The sequence below is a fragment of the Hemitrygon akajei genome, chromosome 6, assembly GCF_048418815.1.
Source record: "Hemitrygon akajei chromosome 6, sHemAka1.3, whole genome shotgun sequence".
In the NCBI taxonomy this organism is placed as follows: domain Eukaryota; kingdom Metazoa; phylum Chordata; class Chondrichthyes; order Myliobatiformes; family Dasyatidae; genus Hemitrygon; species Hemitrygon akajei.
This window is the reverse complement of record NC_133129.1, coordinates 183,586,876-183,605,888: the sequence shown is the minus strand read 5'-3', so window position 1 is coordinate 183,605,888 and position 19,013 is coordinate 183,586,876. Positions and strand designations below refer to the sequence as shown.

At 42.0% G+C, this 19,013-nt stretch overlaps 1 protein-coding gene across 4 annotated transcripts in view; it reads right to left on the bottom strand.

Annotated features, from left to right (window-relative positions):
• The window catches only part of btbd10b (BTB (POZ) domain containing 10b), a 113,463-nt gene that overhangs the window by 39,028 nt on the left and 55,422 nt on the right, over positions 1 to 19,013 (bottom strand). For 3 of the 4 annotated variants that reach the window (XM_073049906.1, XM_073049907.1, XM_073049905.1), the window contains 2 exons: positions 15,715 to 15,908; positions 6,340 to 6,625 (listed from right to left, as the gene is read on the bottom strand). In XM_073049906.1, the coding sequence (XP_072906007.1) occupies positions 6,340 to 6,625; positions 15,715 to 15,908 (480 nt within the window). Of the gene's footprint in view, positions 1 to 6,339; positions 6,626 to 15,714; positions 15,909 to 18,407; positions 18,493 to 19,013 lie in introns of all 4 variants that reach the window. The other variant, XM_073049908.1, reaches the window with a different exon arrangement.

Genomic DNA, 19,013 nt, shown 5'->3' with positions numbered 1-19,013 from the left:
CTGACAAAAAAAGTTGAAGACTGCATAAAAGCCAAGGGAAAGGCACATAATGTAGCAAAAGAGTGGGAAGTTGGGAAACTTTTAAAATCTAACAAAAGGCAACTAAAAAAAGCAACATGAAGGAAAAAGATTAAATATGAGGGCAAACTAGCCAATTATATAAAGATATTAGAAGTTTTTTCAGTTATATAAAGAGTAGAAGGGAGGTGAGAGTTGATTTTAGACCACTGGAAAATGATGCTGCTGAGGTAGTAATGGAGGACAAATTTCACGTCACACGACGGTGATAATAAACATGATTCTAATTCTTACAAAGAAATGGCAGATGACCTTAATGGGTATTTTGCATCTGTCTTCACTGTGATAGACACTAGCAGTATGCCAGAGGTCCGTGAGTGTCAGGGAGCAGGAGCGAGTGCCATTGCTATTACAAAGGAAGAAGTGCTAGGCAAACTCAAAGGTGTTAAGGTGAGTAAGTCACTTGGACCAAATGGACTACATCCCAGAGTCCTGAAAGCGGCTACTGAAGAGATAACAGAGGCATTGGTCATGATCTTTCAAGAATCACTACATTCCCGCATGGTCCCAGAGGTCTGGAAGATTGCAAGCGTCTCTCCACTCTTTAAGAAGGAAAGAAGGCAAAAGAAAGGAAATTATAGGCTAGTTAGTTTAACCTCAGAGGGTGGGAAAGCGTTGGAGTCCATTATTAAGGATGAGGGTTGGGGTACTTGGAGACTAATGATAGAATAAGTCAAAGTCAGCATGATTTCTGTAAAGGGAAATCTCACCTGATAAATCTGTTAAGAATTCTTTGAGGAAGTAACAAGTAGGGTGGACAAAGGAGAGGCAGTGGATGTCATTTACTTGGATTTTCAGAAGACATTTGATAAGGTGTCACACATGAGGCTACTTAACAAGATAAAATCCTATGGCGTTATAGGAAAGGTACTGGCATGGATAGAGGAATGGCTGCCAGACAGGAGGCAGCGAGTGGGAATAAAGGGGACTTTTTCTGTTTGGCTGCCGGTGACTAGTGGTGTTCCTCGAGGGTCAGTATTGGGACTGCTACTTTTCACATTGTTTATAAATAATTTAGATAATGGAATTAATGGCTTTGTGGCAAAGTTTATGGATGATATGAAGATTGGTGGCGGGGTAGGTAGTGCTGAGGAAGCAATGTGATTGCAGAAGGACTGAGACAAATTGGAAGAGTGGACAAAGAAGTGGCAGATGGAATACACTGTTGGGAAATGTATGATAATGCATTTTGGCAAAAGGAACAATTGTGCAGACCATTATCTAAATGGGGAGAAAGTTCTAGTATCAGAGGTGCAGGGGGACTTGGGAGTCCTCACGCAAGACTCCCAAAAGGTTAATTTACAGGTTGAGTCTGTGCTGAAGATTGTGGTGTAATGTTGCCATTTACTTAAAGGGGAATAAAATATAAAAGCAAGGAGATAATGCCTTTATAAGACATTAATCAGGCCACACTTGGAGTATTGTCAACAGCTTTGGGCCCCAATTCTCAGAAAGGATGAATAGTCATTGGAGAGAGTCCAGAGGAGGTTCACGAGGATGATTCTGGGAATGAAGGGGTTAACATATGAGGAGTGCTTGGCAGCTTTGGGCTTGTACTTGCTGGAATTTAAAAGAATGTGGGGGTGGAATATTTCCTATGGTGGGGGTATCCAAAACTAGAGGGCATAGCCTCAACATTCAGGGGCAACCTTTTAGAACAGAGGTAAGGAGGAATTTTTTTAGCCGGAGAATAGTGAATGTGTGGAATGCTTTGCCACAGACTGCGGTGGAGGCCACGTCCATGGGTATATTTAAGGCGGACATTCTGATCGTTCAGGGCATCAAGGGATATGGGTGAGAAGGCAGATGTATGTGATTCAACACGGGCAAGTGTGAAGTGATTCACTTTGGAAGGTTCAACTTGAAGACAGAATACAGAGTTAATGGCAGGATTGTTAGCAGTGTGGAGGAACAGAGGGATCTTGGGGTTCATGTGCATAGATCCCTCAAAGTTGCAGAGCAAGTTGATTGAGTGATTACATTATTGAGGGATTGAGCTCAAGAGTAGTGAGGTACTGTTCCAGCTCTATAAAAACCATAAGACATGGGAGCAGAATTAGGCCATTCAGCCCACTGAGTCTGCTCCGCCATTCCAAGTCATTTATAAAAATCACAAAGAGCAGAGGTTCCAGCACAGATGCCTGTGGAACATCCCTTGTCCCCGACTTCCAGGCAGAATACAGTTCATCTACCACCACCCTCTAACTTCTGCGGGCAAGCCAATACTGAATCCATGCAGACACGTTTACTTGACTTTCTGAATTAGCATACTGTGGGCAACCTTACCAAACACCTTACTAACACCAGATCTACTACACTACCTTCATTCATCACTACCTTCCTCAAAGAATTCTATCAGGCTCATGAGCATGACCTGCCCCATACCAAGCCATAATGACTATCCCTAATCAGACCATGTTTCTCCAAATGCTCATAATAGTTTTCCCACCACTGAACATTCTTCAAGTATTCTGCTAAACAAATTCATGACTGCACACAAGTTTCTTGCTTTCTCAGCAACTCCATTAGTATAACTTATTTTTCCTTCATTTGCTATCTGTTTTTCCTTTAAATACACCCATCTCTTACCATCAACCATTTCCACTGGCAATAAGTTCCATATTCTCATAACTCACTGGGTAAGAAAGTCTTTTTGAATTTCCTTATCTTTTTGTATGATGGCTCACTGGTTAGAGGCTGCTGCATAACTTCAGTGACCTAGTTGAACCCAGTTCACCTCCACTTGAACACCTTATCTCCAGTGTTGTCTGCCCATGCTTCAAGTGGTTGTGTTAGCTTTCCTGGGTGCTTTGGTGACCTCCCACGTGCCAAGGACTTACTGTTATGATGTATCCCCAGTATAAAGTTGGTAGCAGAAGAATCAGAGAATGATGGCCATGTGTGACTTACAGGGAAATAAATAGGGAATGGGATTCATACGAACATTTTCAGGGCCAGCATAGACTTGAGGCAACAACTTCTCTCTGTCAAAGGCGGTATAAGTTTACTTAATTATTTATTTATACGTAAGGTGGTAGGTGCATGGAACACACTGCCACAGGTGGGGATAACAGCGTCGTGCTAATCGCTATGCTACTGCAGTTCCTGTGGCTCAGGACCAATGCGAAGGAAAGTCTGATTCTGCAGGTGCAGGGAGTGAGGGGAAAAGCATTAGAGAAAACCCAGATAAGTGATCAAATTTGAAGACAGAATATAATATTAATGGTAAGACTCTTGGCAGTGTGGAGGATTAGCGATATCTTGGGGTTTGTGTCCATAGGACACTCAAAGCTGTTGCAAAGGTTGACAGTGTTGTTAAGAAGGCGTAAGGTGTGTTGGCCTTCATCAATCATGGGATTGAATTCAAGAGGCATTTGATAAGGTCCCACATAGGAGATTGGTGGGTAAAATCAAAGCTCAGGGCATCGGGGGGAAGACATTGACATGGATAGAAAACTGGTTGGCAGATAGAAAGCAAAGGGTAGCGGTGAATGGGTGTTTCTCGGAATGGCAGGTGGTGACTAGTGGGGTGCCACAGGGCTCGGTATTGGGACCACAGCTGTTTACCATTTACGTCAACGGTTTGGATGAAGGCATTGAAAATAACATCAGCAAATTTGCTGATGATACTAAGCTGGGTGGCAGTGTGACATGTGATGAGGATGTTAGGAGAATTCAGGGTGACTTGGATAGGCTAGGTGAGTGGGCAGATACTTGGCAGATGACGTTTAATGTGAATACGTGTGAGGTTATCCACTTTGGGAGTAAGAACAGGAAGGCAGAGTATTATCTGAACGGTGTAGAGTTAGTTAAGGGAGAAATACAAAGAGATCTAGGAGTCCTTGTTCATCAGTCACTGAAGGTGAATGAGCAAGTGCAGCAGGCAGTGAAGAAGGCTAATGGAATGTTGGCCTTTATTACAAAGGGAATTGAGTACAAGAGCAAGGAAATCCTCTTGCATTTGTACAGAGCCCTGGTGAGACCACACCTGGAGTATTGTGTACAGTTTTGGTCTCCAGGGTTAAGGAAGGACATCCTGGCTGTAGAGGAAGTGCAGCGTAGATTCACCAGGTTAATTCCTGGGATGTCTGGACTGTCTTACGCAGAGAGGTTAGAGAGACTGGGCTTGTACACGCTGGAATTAAGGAGATTGAGAGGGGATCTGATTGAAACATATAAGATTATTAAGGGATTGGACAAGATAGAGACAGGAAATATGTTCCAGATGCTGGGACAGTCCAGTACCAGAGGGCATGGTTTGAGAATAAGGGGTAGGTCATTTAGGACAGAGTTAAGGAAAAACTTCTTCTCCCAGAGAGTTGTGGGAGTCTGGAATGCACTGCCTCGGAAGGTCATGGAGGCCAATTCTCTGGATGCTTTCAAGAAGGAGCTAGATAGGTATCTTATGGATAGGGGAATCAAGGGATATGGGGACAAGGCAGGAACCGGGTATTGATAGTAATTGATCAGGTATGATCTCAAAATGGCGGTGCAGGCTCGAAGGGCCGAATGGTCTACTTCTGCACCTATTGTCTATTGTAATGTTACAACTGTATAAGACCTTAGTTAGACAATACTTGAAGTACTGGCCTGCTGAGTTCTGCCAGCATTTTGTGTTTTTATTTACTTGAAGTACTGTGTTCAGTTCTGGTCACCTCACTACAGGAAGGATGTGGATACTATAGAGAGAGTGCAGAGGAGATTTACAAGGATGTTGCCAGGATTGGAGAGTATACCTTATGAGAATAGGTTGAGTGAACTCGGCCTTTTCTCCTTGAAGCGACAGAGGATGAGAGGTGACCTGATAGAGGTGTAAAAGATGATGAGGGGCATTGATCGTGTGAATAGCCAGAGGCTTTTTCCCAGGGCTGAAATAGCTAACATGAGAGGGCATAGTTTTAAGGTGCTTTAAGTAGGTACAAGAGGGATGTCAGAGGTTAAGTTTTCCACACAGAGAGTGGTGGGTGCATGGAATGCACTGCCAGCGACAGTGGTAGAGGAGGAGACAATAGGGTCTTTTAAGAGATTCTTAGATAGGTGCATGGAGCTTGGAAAAATAGAGGGTTATGCGGTCAGTTTCTAGAGTCGGTTACATGGTCGGCACAACATTGTGGGCCGAAGGGCTCGAAATGTGCTGTGGATTTTCTATGCTCTAAAACTATAATCGCAATTGCAATGACAGGCCCATACAACTTCACATTTCATCAGACAGGAGAAAGCAGAGAAAAATTTCAGGAACTAGTGTCTGGTGGAGCTCTACAGGTGTGGGGGCCATCTCTGCTATCTAATGACACAGGGAGTTAGATGACAGATCAGGGTTTATGGACAGGGATGAGGGGGAGTTGCTGGTAGTAAATGAAGAGCCTGGGCAGGAGTTCGGCACTAGGTTGAAGCACTCTGCAAATGAACGTCCACAATCCCAGATGTCTTGCTGCAGGCACTGAGTGATCCCCGGGGAATGGATAAATATTTGAAATGGAAAAGACAATAATACATCGGAGCAGAATTAGGCTATTTGGCCCATCGATTCTGCTGTCATTCCATCACGGCTGATTTATTCTCCCTCTCAACCCCATTCTCCTGCCTTCTCCCCATAACCTTTGCCACCCTTACTAATGAAGAAACTATCAACCTCCACTTTAAATATACCCAATGACTTGTCCTCCACAGCTGTCTGTGGCAATGAATTCCACAGATTCACCACCAGCTGGCAAAATAAAATTTGAAAGTCCTTCTATTCTGAGGCTGTGCCCTCTGGTCCTAGTCTCCCCCACTATAGGAAACACCCCCTCCACATCCATTCTATCTAGGCCTTTCAATATTCAATAAATTTTAATGAGATCCATCCCCTCATTCTTCTGAACTCCAGTGAGCACAGACCTAGACCCACTCATACTCTAACCCTTTCATTCCTAGGATCATTTGTGTGAACCTCCTCTGGAACCTCTCCAATGACAGAACATCCTTATTTAGATAAGGGGCAAAAAAACTGCTCACTATACTTCATATGTGTTCTGACCAATGCCTTTGGTCAAAAAGATTTGCACAAAAAGAGCAGCGATAGCATTAACGTGACTTCTCTAGCATAAGCAAAATAGACCAAATAGCATTTACATGGTTAGGTGGTTACAAGCATACGGGAACACAGCTTCGGTTTCAGGGTTTGGATAATTATGTTGCGGTTCTGTCACTCTTTTGCAGAAATACACGAAGTTCCAAGTGGAATATTTTGTTCAGAAAAGACTGGTGGATGCTGCTTACCTGCCCAGCATTGTGTTCGGTTGTGCTGTGAAGATGGATGGATCCACAACGAATCTGGTGTTGTCAACAATGAGTGTCACTCGCTCTGAAGTGCGCACGCTTCGAGTTCCTTCCTTTGGGTTTTCGTACACAAAAACCATCTCTCCTCCTGATTTACAAGTTCCATCAACACTGGACTGGCTGCAATTCCGGCTGAGGTTGCCAATGATACCAGAGCCGTTTGGGGAAGCCTTCTGAAGACGAGGGCTACTGGGCCGTGAAGTAGAGATATGATCTTTTTCTCTGTCTGAAGGCAAAAATAGCATAGCAGAAATAACAAAAATATAACAGCATTTAGAAACCATTTCTTGTAAACCCCACAAAGATACACCCAACTCCTGCTCAATCTGTGTCAAACCCTCATCATCACAGTATGCAATTCTCCCAATGATGCTGGAAGAAAGAGGCTCTCTGTTTAAGCAATTATGTGACTGGAACACACTCTCTTATGTTCAACAAGGAAATTAGTTTGGGTGAAGTATTTGAACACTCCTCAAATTTGGTAGAAGAATCGGGGCACAGGGGTTAGTGTAACGCTTTACAATGCCACTGACACGGGTCAATTCCCATTCTCTCTATAAGGAGTTTGTACATTCTCCCCGTAACCTCCTGGGTTTCCTCCAGGGGTGCTCCAGTTTCCTCTCAAATCCCAGAGTCAGATGTGTTAGTACCGGTAGGTTAATCGTCATTTGGGTACAAATGAGCACAGCAGCCTTGTTGGGCCAGAATAGCCTTCTATTATGCTGTATCTCTAGATCTAAATCAAAAATTAAGGTCAAACCAGATTCAGATGTATTTATTACATGTCCATTGAAACATCCGGTGAATCTGCATTAACAACCAACACAATCCAAGGCAGCCCATAAGTGTCGCCACATATACTGGTGTCAACGTAGCATGCTCTCCATCCACAGCAGAACACGACAAGCGACAAAACGTGACTGTTTGAGCAGGCCCATTGCCTCTGCCTGCTCCCTGCCCTACTGAACTCATTCATGTCCACATACCTCAGTTCCATTCTATTTGCCTTGATTCAGTCCCTTCCCATCTACATCCTAAACACTTCATATACTTTCCATCTCCTCAACTTTCAATTCCCTGGTTCTGACCAGCTCATTTTCACCATGGATTTCCAGTCCCTATATACTTCTATCCCTCATCAAGAAGCCCTTAAAGATCTTCACTTCTTTCTCAACAAAAGATTCAACAAGTTACCCTCCACTATCAGCACCCTCCTCCTCTATCTGGCTGAGCTGGTACCCACCCTCAACAATTTCTCCTCCAACTTCTTCTCACTTTCTTCAAACTGAAGGGGTAGCCATGGGCACCTGCAGGGACAGCAGCCCCAGACATCCATGCTCAACCCATCTTCCCACGGCCTCAACAGCTGAGGCCATGCTATGTTGGTGCCAGAAGCACGGCGACACCTGTGGGCTGTCCCCAGCATGTCCTCGGACTGCGTCAGTCATTGACATAATAAGACAACAGAAACTAACAGTTTATGTTAAACTGTAAGACCATAAGACATAGGAGCAGAATTAGGCCTTTCGGCCCATCAAGTCTGATTTATTATCTCTCTCAAAACCATTTTCCTGCCTTCTCCCTGTTGCCCTTTGACACCCTGATTAATCAAAAACCTATCAATCTCTACCTTCATTATACCCTATGCCCTGGCTTGCACAGCTTTCTGTAGCCAAGAATTCTACAGATTCACCACTCTCTGGCTAAAGAAATTTTTCCTCATTTCTGTTTCAAATGGATGTCCCTCAATTCTGAGGCCATGCCCTCTGTCCAAGACTCCCCCACTATAGGAAACATCCACTTCACATCCACTGTATCTAGACCTTTCAACATTCAATAGGTTTCAATGAGATGCCACCCTCATTCTTCTAAACTCCAGTGAGTAGAGGCATGCAGCCATTAAAGTCTCCTCATATGTTAACCCCTTCTTTCCTGGGACCATTCTCATGAACTTCCTCTGGACTGTCTCTAATACTAGCATATCATTCCTTAGATAAGGGGCCCAAAACTGCTCACAACACTGCAGGTGTGGTCTGTCTTCTAAAGTCGCAGCTTTACATTCTTTCGTTTGTATTCTAGTCCTCTTGAAATGTATGCTAACACTGCAATTGCCTTCCTTACCTGCAAATTAACCTTAAGGTAATCCTGCTCAAGGACTCCCAAGTTCCTCTGCAACTCTGATTTTTCAAATTTCTCCCCTTTTAGAAAATAGTCCACGCTTTTATTCCTTCAGCCAAAGTGTATGACCTTGAATTTCTTGATATTATATTCCATCTGCCATTTTTTGCCCACTCCCCCAATCTAAGTACTTCTACAGACACCCTGCTTCCTCAATGCTATCTGCCCCTCCACCTATCTTCGTATTGTCTGCCATGAAGCCAACAATTCCTTCATCCAAATCATTGACATACAACTTGAAAAGAAGCAGTCCCAACACTAATCCCTGCTGGACACCACTGGTCACTGACAGCTAACAAGAGAAGGCCCCAATAATTTTCACTCTGTGCCTCCAGCCTGTCAGCCAATCTTCTACCCATGGTTGTATCTTTCCTGTACTATCATTGGGCTCTATTTGTTAAGCAGCCTCTCATGCAGAACCTTGTCAAAGGCCTCTTGAAAATCCAAGTAAACAACATACACTGATTCTCCTTTGTCTATTCTGCTTGTTATTTCCTCTAAGAAATCCAACAGATTTCTCAGGCAAAATTTCCCTTTGAGAAAACCAGGCTGACTTTGGCCCATTTTATCATGTGCCTCCAAGTACCCCAAAACCTCATCCTTAACGATGGACTCAAACATCTTTTCAACCACTGAAGTCAGGCTAGCTGGCCGACAATTTCCTTTCCTTCGTCTCCCTTCCTTAAATTTTCCAATCCTCTGGAACCATTCCAGAATCTAGTGAATCTTCATTACTAATGCCTTCACAATCTCTTCAGCTATCTGGGGTGTAGTCCATCTGATCCAGGATACTTACCCACCTTCAGACTTTTCAGCTTCCCAAGCTTCTCCTCAGTAATAGCAATGCCACTCAGATCTCTCCCGACACTCTCATATTTCTTGTGTTCTGCTAGTGTTTTCCACAGTGAAGACCGACACAAAATACTTATGGAGTTCATGCACCATTTCTTTGTCCCCATTACTACATCTCAAGCTTCATTTTCCAAAGGTCCAATATCCACTTTCGTCACTCTTTTACTCCTTACATATCTGAAAAACTTTTGGTATGCTCTTTGATATTATTGGCTAGCTTTCTTTGATATTTCATCTTTTCTCTCCTTATGGCTTTTTTAATTGCCTTCTGTTGGTTTTTAAAAGACTCCTACTCCTCAAACATCCCACTGATTTTTGCTATATTATATGCCTTTTCTTTTGCATTTATGCTGTCAAATTCCATCAGAGGGTACAGCCTCAGAAGAGAGGGACATTCCTTTAGAACAGAGATGAGGAGGAATTTTTTGAGCCAGGGCATAGTGAATCTGTGGAACTTATTGTCACAGACAGTTGTGCAGGCCAGGTCATTGGGTAAATTTAAACCTGAGGTTGTTAATTTCTTGATTAGTGAGGGTGTCAAAAGGTTATGGGGAGAAAGCAGGAGAGTGGGGTTGAGAGGGATAATAAATCAGCCATGATGGAGCAGACTCGAAAGGCCAATTGGCCTGATTCTAACAAAAACCTTGACAACTGGTAATTTGTACTCTACTTTGATATAACAGCAGCATCGGATATTACTTGTTTAATGTTCTCATGACTTCAGTCTGAATTGCCCTTGCATGGAGTCTGATCAGTTGTTAATGAGGGTATTCAACTCTAAGTTACACTGAATCTATCCATACTTTTCTAAGACTAACTCCTAATGTTGCTTGGATAAATTACAATTGCAAAAATCTCTCGTGGCCGTACGACGCCACAAATAGTGGCTCTTATGAAGAAAGTAAACAGAAACCAAATTTTTAATAAGTGGCTTATAAATCTTGGAAATATATTTCAAAGTTATTACTTAGCACTGATGGTTTAGCAGTAACAGAATTGGGTATCATATAACTGAGGCTTGGAGTCAGTTAGCCATTTTGATGTGGGTTTCTGCAAAGGTAATAAAGGTAATAGATAGCGTTGATTTGATTTCAAAGCACCTTTTGGCAAATCGGATGGTGAAATACAAATCCACATACTCTGGGCTTTCTTTATTAAACGAAAGCCAAATGATATTAGTTCCTCTGAATCAGATGAAGACATACACTCAGATATCACTTTATTAGGTACACCTGCTCGTTGATGCAAATATCTAATCGACCAATCACATGGCAGCAATTTATGGAAAAGGAATGTAGACTGCAGAATGATTGTTGGTGTCAGGCGGGGTAGTTTGACTAGCTCAGAAACTGCTCATCTCCTGGGAGCTTGCAGAGAATGTTACGAATAACTAAAACAAATCCAGTGAGTGAGAGCTCTGTGGGTGAAAACACCTGGTTAATGAGAGGTCAGAGGAGAATGGCCAGACTGGTTCAAGCTGACAGGAAGGCAACAGTAACTCAAAAATCCATGTGTTACAACAGTGGTGTAACAGGAGCATCACTGAATGAGCATGTAAGACTCTGAAGTGGGTGAACTACAGCAACAGAAAACCATAAACATACACTCAGTGGCCACTTTACTAGGTACAGGAGTTACATAATAAATTAGCCCATGAGTGTACATTGAGGTAGTATAAAAGTTCAAAAGGAACAAATGCAGAATGTAGTGTTATATTTACAGAGACTCCCTACGTTTATTGGGGACACTGTCACTTAATTGGATCAGGGGACTATTGCTGAACAGTTTCTAATTAACGCTACTCATGGGCACTTGTGTGGCCGTTAGAAACTAAACTGTGCTTCAAGTGAATTTTTAAAATGACGTCAGTTGTGCGTACTTGTGTTTAAAAGCAGTGATTTTTGTCACTTATGGTGAGAAATAAACATTAAGACAATTTAGAACTGTTTGTTCACTGCGGTTTCAAGCCTGGAGATGCCAGGAACAGCAAAGAGTGAATATAAAACAATTTTACTATTTCAACAAATTAGGAACCACAAAGAATTTCAAGGTATCAACAGTTATCTTGAATATTACAATGAAAAGGAAGATTTGGAGAATGTAATCGTCGAAACCATTGTATGCAAGCCATCCATTATCTGCACTAGGCATCTGTTTTGATATCGTTCATTTACCGTCAATCAAAAGAACACAGCAGCATACACAGGATGAATTCCTCTGTCACTAACCATGAGGAACTAATACAGTTTTATGCCACTGTAGTGTTCTAATTTGTTCTTTATTTTATTTAAATACACAATTTGTTACTTGGCAGTTTTGTCTTTTTTATACCTTTTTAACCTATTTCCATGAAACTTCAGTTAAATGGGGCAGTCACCTAATTGGGCTAAAATGTACTGACCCCCATGTGTCCCAATTAACTGGAATCCTCTGCTCTTTCTAAAACAACGTTATTTTACTAAGGCCCTGTATTACACAGGACCATCAGCCAGCTTGTGCCTTGAGAAACTGGCATGATGTCTATGCAAGATCAATAAACGATTCACTTTTAAATACATAGAGAGGTCTTTATTCATCAAATTTGATTTACTGAATGCAGCTGGTCTTAAGCTCCCACGGCAGCAGTTTGTGGTTTGGCCTTGAAAAATATTCCAATGAAGACTTACTTCCACAACCATACATCATAACAGTTCACTATTGTATTGTATTTACTGAAACACAAATTGCTGATAATGTTAAATGTAGGCATTATAAATAGACAAATTCTGTATTCTGTTTGTAGACAAAATACAAATTTAGCCTTTAGATTCCAAGCTTCAGTTTTTGTCACTTTGATCATATGCTCACAGAAAATATTTCAATTTATCAAGGAAGATAATTAATATTTTCATACAATTATTTGTAGTACAGTTTTGTGAATTACTGTCATGTCTATTTTGGGTTTACAGGCGAAAGTAATCAAGTATAATTGCTACGCACTAGCTCCAAGACATGAAAAATTCTCAGCAACACACATAAAATGCTGGAGGAGCTCAGCAGGCCAGGCAGCATCTATGAAAAACAAGTACAGTCAATGTTTTAGGCCGAGATGCTTTGGCAGGTGTCTCACCCCAAAGTGTCAATTGTATTTTTTCCCATAGTTGCTGCCTGGCCTGCTGAATTCCTCCAGCATTTTGTGTATGATGGAACGGCGGAGCAGACTTTATGAGCTAAATGATTTTTAGCTCCTCTGTTTTATGGTCTTATAGTTTAACACTTAAGACTTTATCCACTCTTTGTATTAATTCTCTACCTTGCAACTTCTGTTGCCCTTCAAATTGCAAGTCAGCCCATTGATGAAGAGATGCATAGAGATCTCTCTGCCAAATCCTGGCTAATTGAAGCTTAAGTGGTTCCAAGATGGGCATGACGGCACTGTTATACACTCTGACTTTGCACTTTCAGAATGAAAGCAGTGGAACTGAGTTTGCTACCTTTCTATTAAAATAAGGCTGTTGGTACAACAGTGAGAGAGTGGCGTAGATTTGGAAATGTATTGGAGACACAAGAGACTGCAGTTGCTGAAACCTGGCTACCCTCTGCCACCAGCAAGGTCTCGTCACCAAGGGTTTACTGTACTGATTAGGGGCCCCAAGCACTGCTGAGGATCCTTGCCACCCATTCTCTTTAACCCACTACCATCAGGAAGGAGGTACAGAAGCATCAGGATGAGGACTGCCAGACTGGGGAACAATTTCTTCCCCCAGACTGTGAGACTAATGAAAACACTGCGATGACCAAGGTCTCGTCACTAGGACAGCGAGCTATTTACTGTTCACCTGTGCTGTGCACAACAAGTGTTTTGAATGATATGTTTATTAAGCTATTTATGGTAATATTTTGTTCTATGTGCTGTGTGTGATATATATTTTGTGGGTGCTCCATGGTCTGGAGGAACGTATATATGTACAGTTGTATATGTATTTGGTTGCATATATGTACAGTCAGATGACAATAAACTTGAACTTGAAGTTATTAAAAAAAAAGCTGGTAGACAAATCAGCCCAGAATAAAGGTATTGACCCAAAAGGTCAACTGTTCATTTCCCTCTACAGATGCTGCCTGACCTACTGAGTTCCACAAACAGCTTGCGATTTTTAAAATAAATTTTAGAAATACATTTCTTGCAGCAGCGAGGTCACTTAGCAGTTAGCACAATCACTTTACATTGCCAGTGATCACTGACTGAGGTTCAAGTCCCACTGCTATCTGTAAGGAGTTTGTACATTCCCCCCGTGATGTCATGGGTTTCCTCCCACATCCTATAAAACGTACCAGTTATTAAGGGTTAATGAGCTGTGGGCATACCACGTTGCTGCCAGAAACATGGCAACACTTGCAGGCTACACTATGGCATCCTGCAGGCTATGCCATGACAGTGTTGGCCGTTAATGCAAACAACACATTTCAGTGTATGTTTCGACGTACTTGTGACAAAAAAACAAATCTTCATCTTTTTTTGCTTAAGAATCAATGAGGGGGTGTGGTAGGAAGAAGGGCCCCTCTGTTGGTTGGGGTCAACTGTGGATGTTGCGTCCTAACTGTCTACGTTGTGTATGCAGGCCGGAGCAGTACGACATGGAGAGCAAGCTGTTGCACATGTAGCAGGCACACCTCCAGCAGCTGGTGAATCCAAAGGACTGACAGAGACAGATACAGTTCAGCACCAGTGGCGTCACAGCACTGAACTCAACGCAAGATTCCAGCTCCAAATATTTCCTTGGGGAATTACCCCTTGGGGGTGGGGGGGGCTATAGTGACAAGGCATCGAGTAGTCCTTCTCTGAGATGAGTTGCCAACCACAGCTGATGGACCCATCTGCCTGAAGCGACTGGTTTTAAGGCACCAGTAACCTGCCTTGGCCCCTCTTTCTGTCAGCAGAAACTGATTCGCCACACTGAGTAGCTAAGCCACACATGAAGGCCAGGAGCTGGACTTAGTTGTTAGAAACTATTTGAGATGCTCGCCATTGGGAGCATTCAATAGGTAGTGAGTCTGACCCCACCTAAAAGGATAGTAAATTTTCAAAAATAATTGAAGTAAATGAATAGGAAACATTTGAAGTATATGGGAAAAGAGAAAATCAAGGTGTGATTAATTGGACAGGTTTACCAAAACAAAAACTGAAGGGGCATTTATTAGAATCCCATCAATGTTCAACTCGTGATTCTCAGATAGATCAAAGCAACTTTTAATAAAACACAACTGCAACTATAACTAATCTTTTGCTTGAAGGCAGTAGTTGTCAGGCAGCAGACAGACATCTTTGCTACCCTAATTCCCCTGAGCAGCATTAGCCTGTTTAAGTGAAGGATTTTGATACTTATCACATTTGAGGTAGGTAAGCCTGTCAAGCCCAACACATTGTTTCATTACTGGCAACTAATGCAGAAACTCTGAACTATTTTATCAGGAGACTCTCAGGGGTTTGAGTGTGAAGACAGTAATATGAAACTGCAAGTGCTGTGCATTATGTCATCTTCAATATTTTTTGTTTTATTTAGAGAAACAGTGCAGAACAGTCTTCTGGACCAATGAGACACATCACTCAGCAACCCACCTCTCCTATTAACAAAGCAGGATGGAGAGTGGGGCTCTCATTCTCCTGTCACACTCTGCAGCAAAACCCACAAGATATAGGAGTAGAATTCAGCACATCAAGTCTGCTCTGCCATTCCATCATGGCAGATTTATTATCCCTCCCAACCTCTGCTTTATATCTATCTGATCACTTGGCCTCCACTGCCGTCTACGGCAATGAATTCCACAGATTCACCACCCTCTGGCTAAGAAATTACTCCTCGCCTCTGTTCCAAATGGGCGTCCTTCTATTCTGAGGCTGTGCCCCGTTTGGTCCTGATCTCCACCGCCCCCCCCCCAAAGGAAACCTTCCCTGCAAATACCTTTCAATCGATTTCAATGAGATGCTCTTCATTCTTCTAAACTCCAGCAAGTATAGGCCCAGAGCCATCAAATGCTCTCAAACATTAACTCTTTCATTCCAGGGATAATCATCAATTTCCTCTGGACTCTAATGCCAACACATCTTTTCTTAGATAAGGGGCCTAAAACTGGAGGCCAAAACTGGCAACACCCCTGGCAAGTGAGAGGAACCCTCAAGAACACAAACCCTGTCCATTTGTCAGAAGAAAAACAGGAAAGGAACTTCAGCATATTTTGACTCACTGCTTATGTACAGAGAAATCAAAGCCTCAATATTTACAACATGAGTAAAGTTCTGCTTACCACCATGATGCTGTCTGGTCGGTGAAGTAACATTCCTGATACAAGGTGTGAGCTGCCCTTCTGTCCGTTCATGCGACGAGTCACGTGATCGATCGCTTGACCTGCGCCTATCCCGCGACCGCTCATATCCAGTAGCTGCGTGGAGGCTCATTTTGTTAATTCGGGCCCCAAACTTTGGTGCGCGTGAAGGAGCGCTGAAAATCAAAACAAACTGGTCAGGATCAAAAAGAAAGCTACATGAGCGAACTCCCATGATATTAAATTCAGAAGTCAAATGTACAAATATACTTTTGCTCCTTCAAATGGCTAAACTAATTTCCTCTTTGTACACTTTTAGTAACTGTTCTTTCTTATCAATGTCATGTGGTTTTGATGCCATTCATTACAATACCATGGTGGTACAGTTACCTTACAAGTGAATTTTGTATATTTTCTAACAATGATAAAAATCGGCTGTAAAAACAGTTCAAAGTAAATTTATTATCAAAGTAATCAGATGTCACCATATACAACCCTGAGACTAATTTTCTTCCAGGCATATTCAATAATCCTGTTCATTAGCCACAGACAGTCTGTACGTTGATAACTTATTCTGATCTTTGCATATATTTTGAGGGATGCCAGGAGTTCAAAAGCCCTATTACCACATGAAACATTGTGATCAGCATGAACATCGATTTCTCTAACTTCTAGTAATTTTTCCACCCTCCCCACCTTCTTTCCCCATTCCCCACTTTGATTCCCCCCCTCCTTCCCTTTCGCCCATGGTTCACTCCCCTCTACTATCAGATCCGTCCTTTTTCAGTGTTTTACTTCTTCCACCTATCACCTCTCAGCTTCTTAATTTACCTTCCCCCAATACCAACCCACCTTCTGCTTCACCTGGTCTCACCTATCATCTGCCAGCTTATATTCCTTCTCCTCGTCCCACTTTCTTATTCTGGCTTCCCCTTCCTTTCCAGTCCTGAAGGGTCTCAGCTCAAAATGTCAACTGTTTATTCCACACCACAGATGCTGCCTGACCTCCTCCGCATTTTGTGTGGGTTAATTGAGATTTCCAGCATATGCAGTAACTCTTGTGTTTGTGACTATATGAAACATATCTATGAAGTTTATAAGCTGTTTATTTGTTAAGCTGAAAATGGTATGATATGAGGAAGGTGGCTGGTGATAGATTTTCCAAAGCATGCTGATGTCTGGTGCCCTGAATGTTCTCAAACTGTTGCTAAATTTTATAAATCTGTACACAGCAGATAAGCACAGAACATATAACAGTACAGCACTGGAACAGGCCCTTCACCCTACAATGTTGAAAATGAAAGGGTTAATGTATGAGCAACACACACAAAATGCTGGAGGAACTCAGCAGGCCAGGCAGCATCTATGGAAAAAAAAGTAGTCGACATTTTGGGCCAAAACATCGACTGTACTTTTTCCACAGATGTGGCCTGGCCTGCTGAGTTTCTATAGCATTTTGTGTGTGTTGCTCGGGTTTCCAGCATCTGCAGCTTTTCCCTTGTTTGTGTTTTATTGTATGAGGAGCATTTGATGGCTTAGGCCCTGTACTCACTGGAGTTCAGAAGAATGAGGGGTCTCATTGAAAACTATTGAATATTGAAAAGCCTAGATAGAGTGGAGAGGATGTACCTTTAGAACAGAAGTGAGGAGGAATTTCTTCAGCAAGGGGATAATGAATCTGTGGAACTTGGTATATTTAAAGCGGAGTTTGATAGGTTCTTGATTAGTAACAGTGTGAAAAGTCATGAGGACAAGACAGGAGAATGAGGTTGAGAGGATTAGCCTTGAGCAGATTCAATAGGCCAAATGAACCAATTCTGCTCCTATATCATAATGTGCTGAACTAACTTAATTAGTAATAAATTGCACAACTAAACCAACCCCTTCTGCCTACACAATCTCTATATCCTTCCATTCCTGTTCAAAGTAATTTTATTATCAAAGTACACATATGTCACCACGTATAATCCACAGATTCTTTTTTTTTGCAGGCATACTCAGGAAACCCAAGATCCCAAATAGAATCAATTAAAGGCTGTGCCCAACAGGATGGCCAAACAACCAATGCACGAAAGACAACAAACTGTGAAAATAAAAAGAATAAAAAGAAATAATAATAATAATAATAATAATAATAATAATAATAATAAGTAAAAAGCAATGAATAGTGAACATGAGATGAAGAGTCCAATAAGTGAAGTTAAGTGAAGCTATCCCCACTGGTTCAAGAGCCTAATGGTTGAGGGGTAATAACTGTTCCTGAACCAGGTGATGAGTCCTGAGGTGCTCCTGTACCTGATGGCAGCAATGAGAAGAAAGCATGGCCTGGATGGTGGGTGTCCTTCATGATGAATGCTGCTTCCCTGCCACCGCATCCCATTCATGTGCTTCTCTAAAAGCCTCCTGAACACCTTTTAACCAAGCTACTGATTTGTTCCAGCCACAATGGAAAAGCTCCACTCTCACTATAAAAACTCCTTCTGCACATACCTCACCAGGTCTAATCGCTTTGAGTAAAAGATTCACTTAAATGTTTAAACAGATCCAGCTGGCTAAATGGCATTCGGTCTCAAGAATATTATAGCTAAATTATTTCTATTGATTTTTTTCCCACTTTTTAAACTTCACAGCAAACAGCCAGAGGCAAGGTTTCTTTTTAAGCAAACTGCAAATACCTTGGGTCTCCTTTCACAACAAATGTGTCACCCTGGTTAAGGACCAATCATTCATGTTTTGTCGACTTCCAACTGTAAGTGCAATCTGTTCAAATTCCAAAGGGAGATATTTATATCCTATTAATCATACCACTTCTGGGATTACGTCAGCTTCATTAAATAAGAAATACGTTACATACAACCCCTAACCAGTACAGTGTTTTCACATAAGACATATAAACATAATTAAGCCATTTAACCCATGGAATCTGCTCAGTCATTTAACCATGACTGACTCATGTTCAACCTCAACTGCATTCTCAGGTCAGAATCAGATTTAATATCACTAGCGTATGTTGTGAAATTTGTTGCTTTGTGGCAGCAGTACATTGCAATACATTAAAAAAAAGATACATTACAATAATAAATTGTCCACAGTTCCACTGTCTCAGTAAAGCAGCCAGCATAACCAAAGACCCCATCCAATCCGGACTTTCTCTCTTCTCCCTATTCCCATCAGGTAGAAGATACAAAAGCACGAAACCACATACCACTGCAATCAAGGACGGCTTCTAATCTGCTGTTAGAAGATTTTGAATAGTCCTCTTGTACAATGAGGTGGACTCC